This window comes from Canis aureus, chromosome 8, assembly GCF_053574225.1.
Source record: "Canis aureus isolate CA01 chromosome 8, VMU_Caureus_v.1.0, whole genome shotgun sequence".
Classification (NCBI taxonomy): Eukaryota; Metazoa; Chordata; class Mammalia; order Carnivora; family Canidae; genus Canis; species Canis aureus.
This window is the reverse complement of record NC_135618.1, coordinates 54,171,950-54,185,811: the sequence shown is the minus strand read 5'-3', so window position 1 is coordinate 54,185,811 and position 13,862 is coordinate 54,171,950. Positions and strand designations below refer to the sequence as shown.

Below are 13,862 nucleotides of genomic sequence, written 5' to 3'. Positions count from 1 at the left end.
CAGCAAAACATTTAATGACTATAAAGAATTCCTTAATATGGATGTACTATCATTTATTTAATCAATCCCTTCTAGATGGACATTAGCATGTTTCCAATCATTGACTATTAAAACAGTATTGCATTGTGCATCAAAGAACACTTTAATATTTAAAATCAATTAATTGACATAGTATATTAGTTTCAGAGGTAGAGTTTAGTGATTCATCAGTTGCATATACCACCCAGTGCTCATTATACCACGTGCCCTCCTTAATGTCCATCATCCAGTAACTTCATCCCCTCTCCCTACTTCCCCTCCAGCGACCCTGTTTCCTATAGTTAAGAGTCTCTCATGGTTTGTCTCCCTCTGATTTCATCTTATTTTAATTTTCCTTCCCTTCCCCTATGTTCATCTGTTTTGTTTCTTAAATTCCACCTATGAATGAAATCATAATATTTGTCTTTCTCTGACTTATTTCATTAGCATAATGCCCTCTAGTTCCATTCACGCTGTTGCCAACAACAAAATTTCATTTTTTTTAATGGCTGAGTAATAATATTCCATACACACACATGTAGGTGTGTGTATATATATATGATCAAAGAACACTATCAAGAGTGAAATGGAGCCAAAGAATGGGGAAAAAAATGTCTGCAAATGATATAACTGATAAAGATTTAATATCCAAGATATATATAAAAAAACTCTTACAACTCAAAAATAAGGACAACCCAATTCAAAAATAGGCAAAGGACTTGAATAGACATTTCTTCAAAGAAGATATACAAATGCCCAAAAAGTGAAGATGTTCAATGGTATTAGTTATTAGGGAGATGCAAATCAAAACCACAAGGAGATACCGCTTCATAGACACTAGGATGTCATCAAAAAGACTGATAAAAGTAAGTACTGGTGAAGAAGTGGAGATAATGGAACTCTTGTGCATTGTCAGTGGGGTTCAAAATGGTTCAACTGTCTTGGAAACAGTCCGGCAGTTCCACAAATGGTTAACAGTTACCATAGATCCTGGCAATTTTACTTCTTTTTTAATTTTTATTTATTTATGATAGTTACAGAGAGAGAGAGAGGCAGAGACACAGGCAGAGGGAGAAGCAGGCTCCATGCACCGGGAGCCCGATGTGGGATTCAATCCCGGGTCTCCAGGATCGCGCCCTGGGCCAAAGGCAGGCGCCAAACCGCTGTGCCACCCAGGGATCCCAGATCCTGGCAATTTTACTTCTAATAATATACCCCAAAGAATTAAAAACAGGCGTTTTACCTAAACCTTATACATCAATGTTTATATTTACAATAGCCAAAAGGTGAAAACAACTCAAATGCCCAAGTGACAAACTGATGAACAAAAGGTGATAATGGACTATTTTTGCCAGGAAAGGGTACTTTGCCAAGGAACATTGGTACTTGCTACAGTATGGATGTACTTGGAAACATTATGTTAAGTGAAAGAAGTCTGCTATAGGGTGCCTGGGTGGCTTATATGGTTAACGGTCTGCCTTTGGCTCAGGTCATGATCTCACAGTCCTGGAATTGAGTCCCGAGTTGGGCTTCCTGCTCCATGGGAAGTTTGCTTCTCTCTCTCCCTCTGCCTCTTGCCCTGCTTGTGCTCTCTCTCTAATGAATAAAAAAGAAATCTTTAAAAAGTCAGCTATAAAAGGCCATACACTGTAGGACTCCATTTACATTAACTATCCAGACAAGCCAACTGTACAGAGACAATAAGCAGGTCAGTGGTCACCAGAGGCAAGGAGGAGATGGAGTAAGGAGTGACTACAGTGAAGGCAGAGTTTTTCTTGGGGGGGGGGGGGGGGGGTATGATAAAAATGTTCTGAAATTAGATAGTGGTAATAGTTACAGCATTCTGAATATAATAAAGCTCAAGGAACTGTATACTTTAAAAAGGTGGATTTTATGGTATTTGAATTAATACCTCAATTAAGCCGTTATTTACAAAATGAATGAACCAAAAAACAACACTGTAAATAATACCTTTGTGCAACTGTTTTGTAAACTTGACCAACTGCTTTGTATGAAAAATGCTTAAAAGTAAAATTGCTGGGTCTAAAAATATCAATATTTAAAACTTTAATATATTTAAATAGACGTCCAAAAATGTACCAGTTTATACTCCTACTGACAATTTTTGAGTGCTTAATTTCTCCATATCCTGGTTAATACTGGGCAGCATCGATCTTTTAATTTTTGCCAATTTCACTATTAGCAAGGCTATCTTTTACAACAATTGGCTACACACACATTTTCCCCATGATTTGTCTGTTCATGCCTCTTGTCTATTTTCAATTAAGTTATACTTCTTTGAAACATAAACAAAAAACTTGTAAAAGCACTTTGCTTAGAGAAATTTGCCCTTTGTCATAGATTTTTCAAATACTGTAATGAACTCAAAGCCATTTTTTGCTTGTTTTTGTTTTCTGGATTTTCTGAAATGAACATGTCCCTTTTATGATAAAAGCTGTAAACTTATAGTTAAATGTTGGATGCTGCTTTTACTAAAACAAAAGAACCTACCCATTAAAATCCTATCATACAGTCCCTATCTGACATAAACAGAGGACCGAGTTATCAAATTTGGTTTAATCCTGTGCTCATGTAATTACAGATTAAAAGACTACTCTTAAAGAAAGAGAAGGACATGAAGCAATTCCCAACTTACCAAGTCCAATCAAAGCCATTCTTGCACTTGTGAAATGGTTCTGAACATAGTAATGCAACTGAGGAAATTAAGAACATTTGTGAGGTTATATTGGTCTAAATACAAAAAGCTGTAAAAAACTAAAACTGCAGGTCCAAAGAAAATAAATACTCAGGCTTAAAAGTTGCTATAGTGAACTACTGACTACCCGGTGTTGAATTACACTGCTTTTTTTTTTTTTAAACTATTGCTTAAAAGAACTAGAACTTAATGGTGGTAATGGTTACATGGCTGTGAATATAGTGAAAACTACTGAATTGTGCACTTTATTTTTTTTTAAGGCTTTATTTATTTTAGAGAGAGATCAAGAGAGCACATGCATGGGCACGAGTGGGGGAAGGGGCCGAGGGAGAAAGAATCTCAAGCAGACTCCATGCCCAGTGTGGAGCTGACACTGGACTCTTGATCTCACAACCCTCACACCATGATCTGAGCCAAAACCAAGAGTCAGACACATCACCACATGAGCCACCCGGGCACCCCTGAATTGTACATTTTAAGTAGGTGAATTGTATGGTACATTAATTTTACCTCAATAAAGCTGCACTGAAAAGAAGGAATTTTTTTTTTTTTTTTAATTTATGATAGTCACACAGAGAGAGAGAGAGAGAGAGGCAGAGACACAGGCAGAGGGAGAAGCAGGCCCCATGCACCGGGAGCCCGACGTGGGATTCAATCCCGGGTCTCCAGGATCGTGCCCTGGGCTAAAGGCAGGCGCCAAACCGCTGCACCACCCAGGGATCCCGAAAAGAAGGAATTTAAAAAACATTAGAGCACACACTGGTTTAAACTTGAAAAAAATGAGGCTAAGTTTATCATTTTTATTATAATGTGATTTTAGCAGATGTGCATCAGATTTCTTTCTTTATACAGATAGTAAGAGAGTACTATTAACATTCTACAGTAGAGCTAAAACCTGTTCTCAATAGGAACACTGTTGCTTCCAAGGGAGTGAAAACTGGCTCTCAGGAGCAAAAAACCATTTTATTCCTTTAAATATAAAACACAAACACGTAGTAAATGTACATATGTAAACCTAGATAGGCCGTGTATCTGATATTAAAAATTCACTGTGAGTCAAGAATAGAAAAAATTGGCTAAAAAAGGTTCCTTGGAAATGGGTCATAATGTTGAGAATCCCTTAGGCTAAGGTAACGTGACGGAATCAAGTTACCAGAATCTGTGCCCTAGAGTGAATGGTGCCTACATCTTGGGAGTCACCTTGGAATCATATTCTTGGAATGCCACCATCGCTCAAGGTATTTTAGCACCAATTTCTTTAGAACTTCCTTTAGACTAAGGACACATTTAAATATGCTAATAACTTTGAAATAACCATGGTTAACACCTTGGTATTTGTCCAGGATAAACACACACGCAAGTGCGTGCACACATTAACAACCCCCCCAACACACCTTATTTTTAAAAAATTGAGGTCCTATGGTATATCCTATTCACAAATTCCATTTTCTACACTTGATCTTAGCCAAAAGGCCAAGTGATGATAAATTCCATTTTCTAACTTGACAATATGCTATGGAATTTTCCCATACCAATATTTTTGAATGGCTGTATAGCATTCCATTCCATTTCATAGATAATTAATAAGTTGCTTAACTAGTCCTCTAAATTTGGATATTTAACTTGTGTCTAATTTTTCACCATTATAAACATGCTACAATAGATATCCCTGTGGATAAATGTTTTGCATGTACACTCTTTCCAGTTATAAATTTTTAAAAGTGCTATATGGGGTGCCTGGGTGGCTCGGTTAAAGTCTGCCTTTAGCTCAGGTCATGATCCTGGGGCCCTGGGATCAAGTCCCATATCAGGCTCCCTGCTCAGTGGGAAGTCTGGTTCTCCCTCTCTCTCTACTCCTCCCCTGCTTGTGTTCTCTCTCATGTGTGTACTCTTTGTCAAATAAATAATAAAATATTGGGTGCCTAGGTGGCTTAGTCAGTTAAGCATCTGCCTTTGGCTTGGGTCATGGTCTTAGGGTCCTGGGATCGAGTCCCACATCAGGCTCCCTGCTCAGCAGGGAGTCTGTTTCTTCCTCTGCCTCTGCCCCTTCCCCCCCTCAGCTCGAAGGCACTCATGTGCGCACTCTCTCAAGTGGATAGATAAAATCTTAAGAAAAATAAAAAAATAAACAAATCTTAAAAACAAAAACGTGTCATATGAATGGTAGGCATTAAACTGTTGATTGATAAGTGTATAGTTTTCCAACTGGGAAATAAGAGTAAAGAGAGAAGATATACAGTTCAGTTTTCTCTAGTGGCTAACCAGAAATGAAATGAGAATAAAACCTAACTTCCGAGCTGTATATACTTTGCAAATATTGATAGTTCCCAATTTTTCTTTTAATGTCTTTTGATAAATTTTTTTTCCAAGGTCATAGGAGTAGAAAATTAAGATTATATACACGTATCTACACTTGCAGGTTTCACATTCTGGAAGTGAAGTTTTACATTATATATATAGCTGTGACATGTGACAAATCTGTCCTGGCAGCAAAGTAAGGCCAATCTGCTGGATGAGGCAAATGAGCTACCAAGCAGGCTGATGATGGATGGGAGGTGATGTGGGTTTATTCCTAACTGCATATTCAGAGGAGTTACAGGAAGACTTCTGGTCACAAGATTATGAAATTTAACATTTAAATACTGTTTAAATAAGATAAATACACATAGAAAAAGGTCCTGAAAAAGGCATTCACATTCAGTGCCTTTAGGTATGTGAGAGGTTTTCCTTTTTTGCTTGTTTTTATTTTCTGGATTTTCTGAAATGAACATGTCCCTTTTATGATAAAAGCTGTGAAAATTGTTCAGATAAAATTTTATTTAAAAAGCCAAGCTGAGGGGATCCCTGGGTGGCTCAGTGGTTTGGTGCCTGCCTTTGGCCCAGGGCGCAATCCTGGAGTCCCGGGATCGAGTCCCACGTCGGGCTCCCGGCATGGAGCCTGCTTCTCTCTCTGCCTCTCTCTCTCTCTACGTCTATCATAAATAAATAAATAAATCTTAGGGAAAAAAAAAAAAAGCCAAGCTGATAAAAATAATAAAGCCAGCAGGTGAGTCTTTAAAATTTGAAGATAAAAAGAAACGTTAACAAATAAACCTGAAATGGCAGATGGATGTTCAATTTCATGTGAAAATAAGCACATTTGAAAATGTAATGTGTTTTATCAGTACCTCATCTGGTGTCACTTTTCCAATCCTGTAGTCAGGACAGTACAGGGAATTAGCCAAGGCATTTCGGTAAGCTGCAGCATGCAAATTTTCAAGGACATCTGTAAAATAAGTAAAGAAGCATTTGTAGGAACATAATTCAAATAAGAATAACGTTTTTAGAACCTAGAAAGCAACTAGTCTATACAATTTTGGTCACCTTATGCCATTCAAGTGTTAAGAGGGCTTGAAATTTAAAACTCTGGCAGGCGAATGTGCTGAGAAAAATAGGAAATTACTTGGCAGCAGCTTCTACACACCAGGGCTCGCCTATCACTAGAAAGTATAATAGCCTGGGTTTCAGCAAGTCTGACTCTAGTTGTAGCCCTGCCTGATGTGCCATGTGACCTTGGATAAGTCATTTACCTGAATGTTACTTCTAGGCTAAGTAATGAGTTGTCAGGTTAAGATACACGCCAGTGCCAGTGTTAAGTTGAGTTGTCCTCACTGCTGCACTGTCCCTGTCCCTGCCTTCCTACTTCAGTCATACCTTGTTTGACTGGGGTATGTCCCTTTATTTACTCACTAACTGGGTAATCTCCCATGCCAGGCCCTGCTAGGTGCTGGAAATAGAGAAATGAGGGAGACAAAATGCCTGCCCTCAAAATGCCTAGAGGGAACACTGAAATAAAGCATTATGGGTGTGATGCCAGCAGATCAAAAGAGCATCAGGGATGCAAGGGAAAAGCAGTGGGGATTGGAAAGGAGTAGAAGAAGTAAAATCTGGGCATGAGTCTTTACAGAATGAGTAGGTGTTTACTAGAGGAATGATGAGAGAGGGGCATCTCAGGCAGAGAAAACAGACAGTAGCATAAAGCACAACAATGGATTCAAAGGGAACTGCAGCTAGAAGGGAACAAGGCAGAGCAAGAGGCAAGAAAGGTAGGCCAGGGCCAGACTGTGAAAGCGAACATATAGGTTACATGAAGGATAAGAAGAAGCCTTGAAAGGATATTCATGTCAGAAGGATTGCTCTAATGGGATGTGGTAGATGGACTAAAGAGGCAGACGTGGCAGACACCAGCCAGGAGACAGTAGTAACTGTGCAGGCAGAAAGGATGAGGGCTGGACCCTCACTGCTAACAGCAGGGAAGAAGCCACTGTTGATACAGAAGTCATTTTTTCTGCAATTTTAAGAAAGATCATACTCCTTTGTAAAACAGGGTATCACTGTGAAATAGATTAGCTAACCTAAATCAAGCTCTCATTTGTTGCAGACACTTGAGCAAATCCCATCCCATGCTAGGCCCTGGCAGCCAGTCACCTGTTTCGACCTGAGTGGCCCACCTGCACACTTCTGCTCCTGCCAGAAGTTGTAGGACTTGCAAGAATCCGTGGTACTTATTTACTAGTTTGTTTTGTTGATTATACTTGTCAAGATCATATGAATACCAGAAAGTCCCTATTTTTTAAAAAGTTAAATTGTTTACTTTGGAAAGATCCAGTAAAGGTAAGTGGCTAAATAATAATAGCAACAGTAGCAGCAGCCCTGAACTGCTGCAGGATTTGCCGTTAACAAACTATTGAAAAAAACACTGTATTCTTTTTTCTTTTTTCTTTTTCAAAGATTTTATTAATTTATTCATGAGACACACAGAGAGAGAAGCAGAGATATAGGCAGAGGGAGAAGAAGGCTCCCCATGGAAACACTGTATTCTTCAAAATAGGGGTTCTATACATACATCAAAGATGAAAAATAATCAAGAATATCAACATTTAGAAACACACGAAAAGATAGGTTAAGATATTAGACAAATTTTTGGAAAAGGCATTTTTAAACCCAAGCAGAGAAAAATTCAATAGCAATTTCTTTCCTCCACAAATTGATTTTCTCTAAAACCCAATATCTTAGAACAACTGAAGCAGGATCAGAAAATGTACTTACGAGCCTGTGGGTTCTGAAAAGCCACAGCTTTGTCAATCCTTAGCTGAGACTGAAGGGCAGCCACTTCCCAACGACGAAATTCTGGTGATGTGGTGACATTGAGCAGGAACTCCATTAGAATATCACTACAGAAGATATCAAGATGAGAGTTTTGAGCCAAAAATTTAAAACCAACGTCCATGCTCTGTAAATGTAATGTTCTCATATATTAAGTTTTGGACTTATGGTAAGCACAATGTTCTACAGTTTGTGACTAAGAGCCTAAAACCAAAATCAGAGGTCATAAAATGCCACATTAAAAAGAGACAAGAACTGAGCGGCTAAGTGTTTCTTTAAAAGCAGATGTCCTCAACACATGCAGGTACTTACACATCATCCCGCAGGCATTCCACAGTGTAGGCCATATTTTCCCTGGTTGAAGTCACACTGCGTCAGAAATAAATTACAGTGATTTATCTAAATCAGAAGAATAAGCTCTCCTTACATCTTTGCTACATCAACCAATTCCTTTGGAAAAATTATTTTGAGGTATAAAAATACACATATTCATCAGCTAAAATATAAAATATTTAAGAAAATATTTTCAAGGAAGGAAATCTTGACATGTTATACATGGATGCACCTTGAAGACATTCTGCTAAGTGAAATAAGTCAGTCTTGGAAGAACAAACACTGTGATTCCACTTTCAGGAAGAACCTAGAGAAGTCAACATCATAGAACATAGAATGGTCATTGTAGGAGGTTGTGGGAAGAGAGTGGGAATTTACTGCTTATTATTTATAAAGATTTTACTTATTCATTTGACAGAGAGAACATAAGCAGGGGGAGCAGCAGAGGGAGAAGGAGAAGCGGGCTCCTTGCTGAGCAGGGAGCCCAATGTGGGGGCTTGATCCCGGGACCCTGAGATCATGACCTAAGCTTAAGGTGGATACCTAACTGACTGAGCCACCCAGGTGCCCCAGGAGTTACTGTTTAATAGCTAGAGAGTTTCAGTTGGGGAACATAACATTCTGGAGATGGATGGTAGTAGAGTTTCTTAAAGTCACTTCACACCAAAGACCCGTATATTTAAAGCAGTAAATTTTTTTTTTAATCTTTTTTTTTTTAATTTTATTTTTTTATGATAGTCACAGAGAGAGAGAGAGAGAGAGAGAGAGGCGCAGAGACACAGGCAGAGGGAGAAGCAGGCTCCATGTACCAGGAGCCCCACGTGGGATTTGATCCTGGGTCTCCAGAATCGCGCCCTGGGCCAAAGGCAGGCGCTAAACCTCTGCGCCACCCAGGGAATCCCTAAAGCAGTAAATTTAAAGTATATTTTACCACAACTTAAAAAAAAAATGGCAATTAAAGCTGAAGATCTCTTTGTACCCTTCTCCTGCTAACCTCAATCCCCTCTTCCCACTCTAGAGACAACCAATTGTAATAAGCATTGTGTATTGTTTTAAAAAAAGTAATAAATGCCTCCTGCCTTAAAAATATCTCACTGTTCCACAAAACATTTCATTGGAATGATCTAGCTTATCCCTTAATTGCTTTGTACTACTAGTCTTGTCATATCACTAGATCATACTTTATTTATCCCATTTCCCTGAAGATAGCATTTAGATTGTTTCCAGTCTTTTAAAAAAAAAAAAATGGTACCTTTGTACAGGTGGATTAAAAACAGAAGTTGTAAGATATGCTCCTTTTCAATGTTACTAGATTTTCCTTAATTCTTTTCTAAGTAGTTTTATCAATTTATTCCACTAATTGTAGAAGACAGTCTCCCTCTTCCTTAACACCGCCAACACAGTATATAAATCTGATAGGTTATGGCATCAGACTGTGATTACAGGTAAATCTCAGTGTTTCTGGCTTCCTTTTCTGGGAAGAGCCTGTTTCCATCCTTTGTCTATCCATTTTCTATTTACTTGTCTTCTCTTAACATATAGTTCTTTATTTTTCCTCTTTCTGTTATGTTGCAAACATTTACTACCAGTTACTTGAATTTTCACTTTAAGGCATAAAGATGTTTTAAGGCATAAAGAAGTTTTAATTTTGATATGGTAAAATTCATTAGCCTTCTCCTGCTGTGTCTGTTTAACACATCCTTCATGCCTTGATAATAGAGAAAAAATCCCTTATGGTTGAATACTTTCTAGTGTTTTCACTATTTATTTCCTGTTACTTATTTTAAACAAACCTTAATTTACCACCAACTGCTTCAATTCCACGGGTTATCTTGAAAGATGAAGCTCCTTTTGTAGTCTAGAAAAAAAAAGGAACAACTGTACTTTCAGTAATTTTTTAATGCCAAGTTTGCAAACATCATGCTATATCACAATTTAATGTCTAATTATGATTAGATTCAAAAAGAACTTTACCTTAACAGTGGATCCTTTTTTCAGCTTTAAGAATTATAAAGTGAAGTTTGCCAAGAAGCACACAATAGTTTCTCTTTTCCATAGGACCACGATACCATAGCATTCCTGAACAGAGTGAGGTAGTAAAGATGCTTACCAAACTGGATGCAAGACGAAGCAAATGAGAGGTTCCTAAGTGGTTGGAGTCCTCATATCTACTGCCTGCTTTAATAAACAAACCAATTCTTGATGCAGGAGCATAGTTTTCCAGAGAAGCAATCACTAAGCCATTTGGTAATTTGGTAAACTGTATTTAAAATAAAGTGAGATGTGATCAATGCTTTTATATTTCCAAAGATGCTAAGATGTATATGGGTTCCAGTGAGTAACTCAGTGGGACTAACCTCAAGGTCCTGAGGATGTAAAGGCACTCCTGCAGGGGCAGCTGTGGCTTTCACTTTGGGAGCAACTTTCAGGGAATAAAATCTCTAAACACAGAAAAAACAGGTTACATACATTTCTCTCAAATGTCTTGTATTCTGGTGTGCCCAAGCAGCAGAAGGTATTCAGTGATAAAATATCTTCATGGGAGGATTTAGCTCATTATTTCCTAACCACTTTTAAATCTCTATTTGTGATTTGTAGAGGCTAAAGGTATATCTAATCCAGTATTAACTTTTTAAAAGTGTAAAAAACGACTGTATTTTCTCCCTCCCTCCACCTTTTAAAAGATTTTATTTATTTATTTGACAGAAAGAGAGGAAGAGAGAGCATAAGCAGGGGGAGCAGCAGGCAGAGGGAGAAGCTGACCCCTGCTGAGCGGACCACATCAATCCCAGTAACCTGGGATCATGACCCTGACTCGCTGACCCTGACTGAGCCATCCCCAGGTGCCCCTTTCCCTTTTAACTATCTAATTAAAGGTTCAGGTGGTTCTTTCTGGCTCTAGCGCTTTGAAATTTTTTGAAAAAGTTTGGGACTGCCATTCCCTTTCATAGATTTTCGCTTTACTGTTTCCCTTATCTGCCCAGAGTCTCATTTTAGTCTACTTTTCAAGTGAAATGCCTTCATCTCCATAATCATTTCAGTAACCTTTAAAAAAGACATAGTATACCAAGGAAACTTCCTCCAAGCCCCCAATAACTTCCAAAGTATCTTGATTCTCTTGGGTGCTACGGTAAGACCACACAACCAAGGATTTTACTTCTTTGACTAATACAAATTTACGTCATCCTGAATTAACCATAGCTGCAGCTACACTAGATTCTCAGTTCATTATATGCAGCCACTGGAAAGGTAAAAAGGTCCTCTTAAATTCTGGATAATGGATCCAAGATGTGTAACTTTATTGGCTTTTGGTAATGATACACAATGCTACAGAATTCATCCTAAGGTTCATGAAGTTATTAAGCAGAGATGTTTTCCCAAAATCAAGTGAACATGCTGGAGTTTCCTGAGGATTCCCTAATATCAGGGGCTGCAATGCCCCTACTCTGTGATGTCCTGGAGGGCATTTTGTTATATACTCAACATCAGTGCTGTGCTAAGTTGGTTCCTAGTTTTCACTTGTTATTAGTACTTTTTAACAATAAATTACAATTAGCTTTTTTTTTTTTTTACCATCAATTTCGTCTCCTGGGTGTGGTATAGTTAACCCTACTTGTGATTTGCCTTTTGATTTTCTAAAAGTAAAGTTTAAGATACATGAGCATAGCTGTTCAAATATGAATAATAGTCTATAGTTCCACTACCAAGGGAGATTTAGGGTTTTCACCTCAAGAAATAGTGACACTTTGATTATGTACTGCCTATAATTTGTCCCATTCAAATCAGATGCAAAGAATTACTCCCATAATTGTTATACAATCACTAGATAACTCTAATAGCAAAATATGTATAAATTTATTCTTTTGTCAAATGAGGGATACAATTAGAAACACTAATTGCTTTCAAGTTTACTGCTATTTGTTTTCATTGGTCCTCCCCAACTGTTACCTTGGACTTTTTTAATCTACTGCAAAGTGGGGATGGATGGAATGGATATTTTGGGGGTCTTTTGTCAGTCTAACTGGGCTGCTCTCAGCGTTGTTAATCATTGGTTTGTCTAGGTGTGCCTGGATGTGTAATTTAGGCTATATTATAGTTTAAATTATAACCATTTGTATAATCTACAGCGTATATGTATTTAAACGTTAGGCACAGGGAAACTCCATTCCCTGTTCTTCTGCACCTCCGTCTAGGTTACTGGTCACCTACTAAGGCAGATGCTATCAGCATTTTGGGCTAGGTTAATGTTTTGGTTGTGTGCGTGTGGGAGGGATGGACGCGCCTGTGTACTAGACTCTTTAACAGTACCTTTGGACTCTAGATGCCAGCTGCGCTCCTCCACAGGTTGTTACAACCAAAATGTAAGGGGCAGCCCGGGTGGCTCAGCGGTTTGGCACCTGCCTTCAGCCCACGGCCTGGTCCTGGAGACCCGGGATCAGTCCCACATCAGTCTCCCCGCATGCAGCCTGATTCTCCCTCTGCCTGTGTCTCTGTCTCTTCTCATGAATAAATAAATAAAATCTTGAAGAAAAAAAAAGCAAGCAGATATTGCTAACTATCCCCTGGGAGCAAAACCGTCCCAGCTGAGATTTTTTTTTTTTTAATTTTATTTATTTATGATAGAGAGAGAGAGGCAGAGACACAGGAAGAGGGAGAAGCAGGCCCCATGCACCGGGAGCCTGACGTGGGATTCGATCCCGGGTCTCCAGGATCGCGCCCTGGGCCAAAGGCAGGCGCCAAACCGCTGCGCCACCCAGGGATCCCCCCAGCTGAGATTTTTAAAAGTGTTTCTCACTTCCACTCCGGATAAGCAGCGCTCCACACCGGTAGCAAACTGACATTTGAGGAGTTTCCCCCCAATGACAGCTATGTTTGGCTTGGCCTTGGAGAAGGAGTCTTAAGCAGCTCCCGAGGACAGACCAAGAGCCCCTTCTAGAAGTCTCTAATAGGACATCAAGAAAGATACGTTATCCCGTTCGGGCACCATAACAAGGTGTAGAACTTATGCATAAGCTCACACAGGCATTAGCTCATTTCTTCCTTAGGATTTCGCTCATAAGCCCACCTAGCCGTTGGAGAGACTGACACTCGGTAATACACTAAGAGCAGAGGCCAGAGCTGAAGGGTAACGGTGGAGGGCTAGCTCGACGCCGGCCTCCTGCCCCCGAGGACTCGCGGCTTCCTCCTCGGGCACCCAAGTGCAGCAGTGACCTTCAGCGGTCTCTCCACCGAGTCGCTTCACTTCCGTTCTCAAGCCCTTTCACTTTTCCCTTCAGGTTTTCCGGCGTTCGGTCTCTTCTGCTCGTAGCACGAGATGGGCCTCGAGCGCCCGACCCTCACCCAGCTTGCAGACCCCTTGGCCCGCAGAGTTCGGCTGAAGGGCAGGCGGGAGCCTCAGGCCCCGGAACTCTACAACAGGCACCTCCGGTCCGTACCACCTTCCTGACAAACTGCTCCCCCAACCTTTCCCCATGCCCGCCGGCTGTGCTCACCGAGAGGGACCCGGCTCTCCTCAGCAGCTTCATGGCTCAAGATTGCTCTGCTCCACAGGACCCGCCGGCTTGAAGGAAAGCAAGATGGTGGCCGAGGACAGGAGTTTCCCAGCTTCCCCCGCGCGCCCTTTCCCACGCCTTCGACGTGAAGAGGACTC

The 13,862-nt window shown here is 39.9% G+C and overlaps 1 protein-coding gene across 2 annotated transcripts in view; it reads right to left on the bottom strand.

The window, feature by feature from the left end:
• Positions 1–13,862, bottom strand: part of UQCRC2 (ubiquinol-cytochrome c reductase core protein 2) — a 25,208-nt gene extending 11,346 nt beyond the window's left edge. For both annotated transcript variants that reach the window (XR_013385027.1, XM_077906933.1), the window contains exons 1-8: positions 13,705–13,862; positions 10,570–10,653; positions 10,323–10,472; positions 10,006–10,070; positions 8,192–8,248; positions 7,823–7,947; positions 5,902–5,999; positions 2,675–2,732 (exon numbers count right to left, since the gene is read on the bottom strand). Coding sequence is in view for 1 of the 2 variants with exons in the window: in XM_077906933.1 (XP_077763059.1) it covers positions 2,675–2,732; positions 5,902–5,999; positions 7,823–7,947; positions 8,192–8,248; positions 10,006–10,070; positions 10,323–10,472; positions 10,570–10,653; positions 13,705–13,737 (670 nt within the window). In the remaining variant the exon portion in view is untranslated. The remainder of the gene's footprint in view (positions 1–2,674; positions 2,733–5,901; positions 6,000–7,822; positions 7,948–8,191; positions 8,249–10,005; positions 10,071–10,322; positions 10,473–10,569; positions 10,654–13,704) is intronic.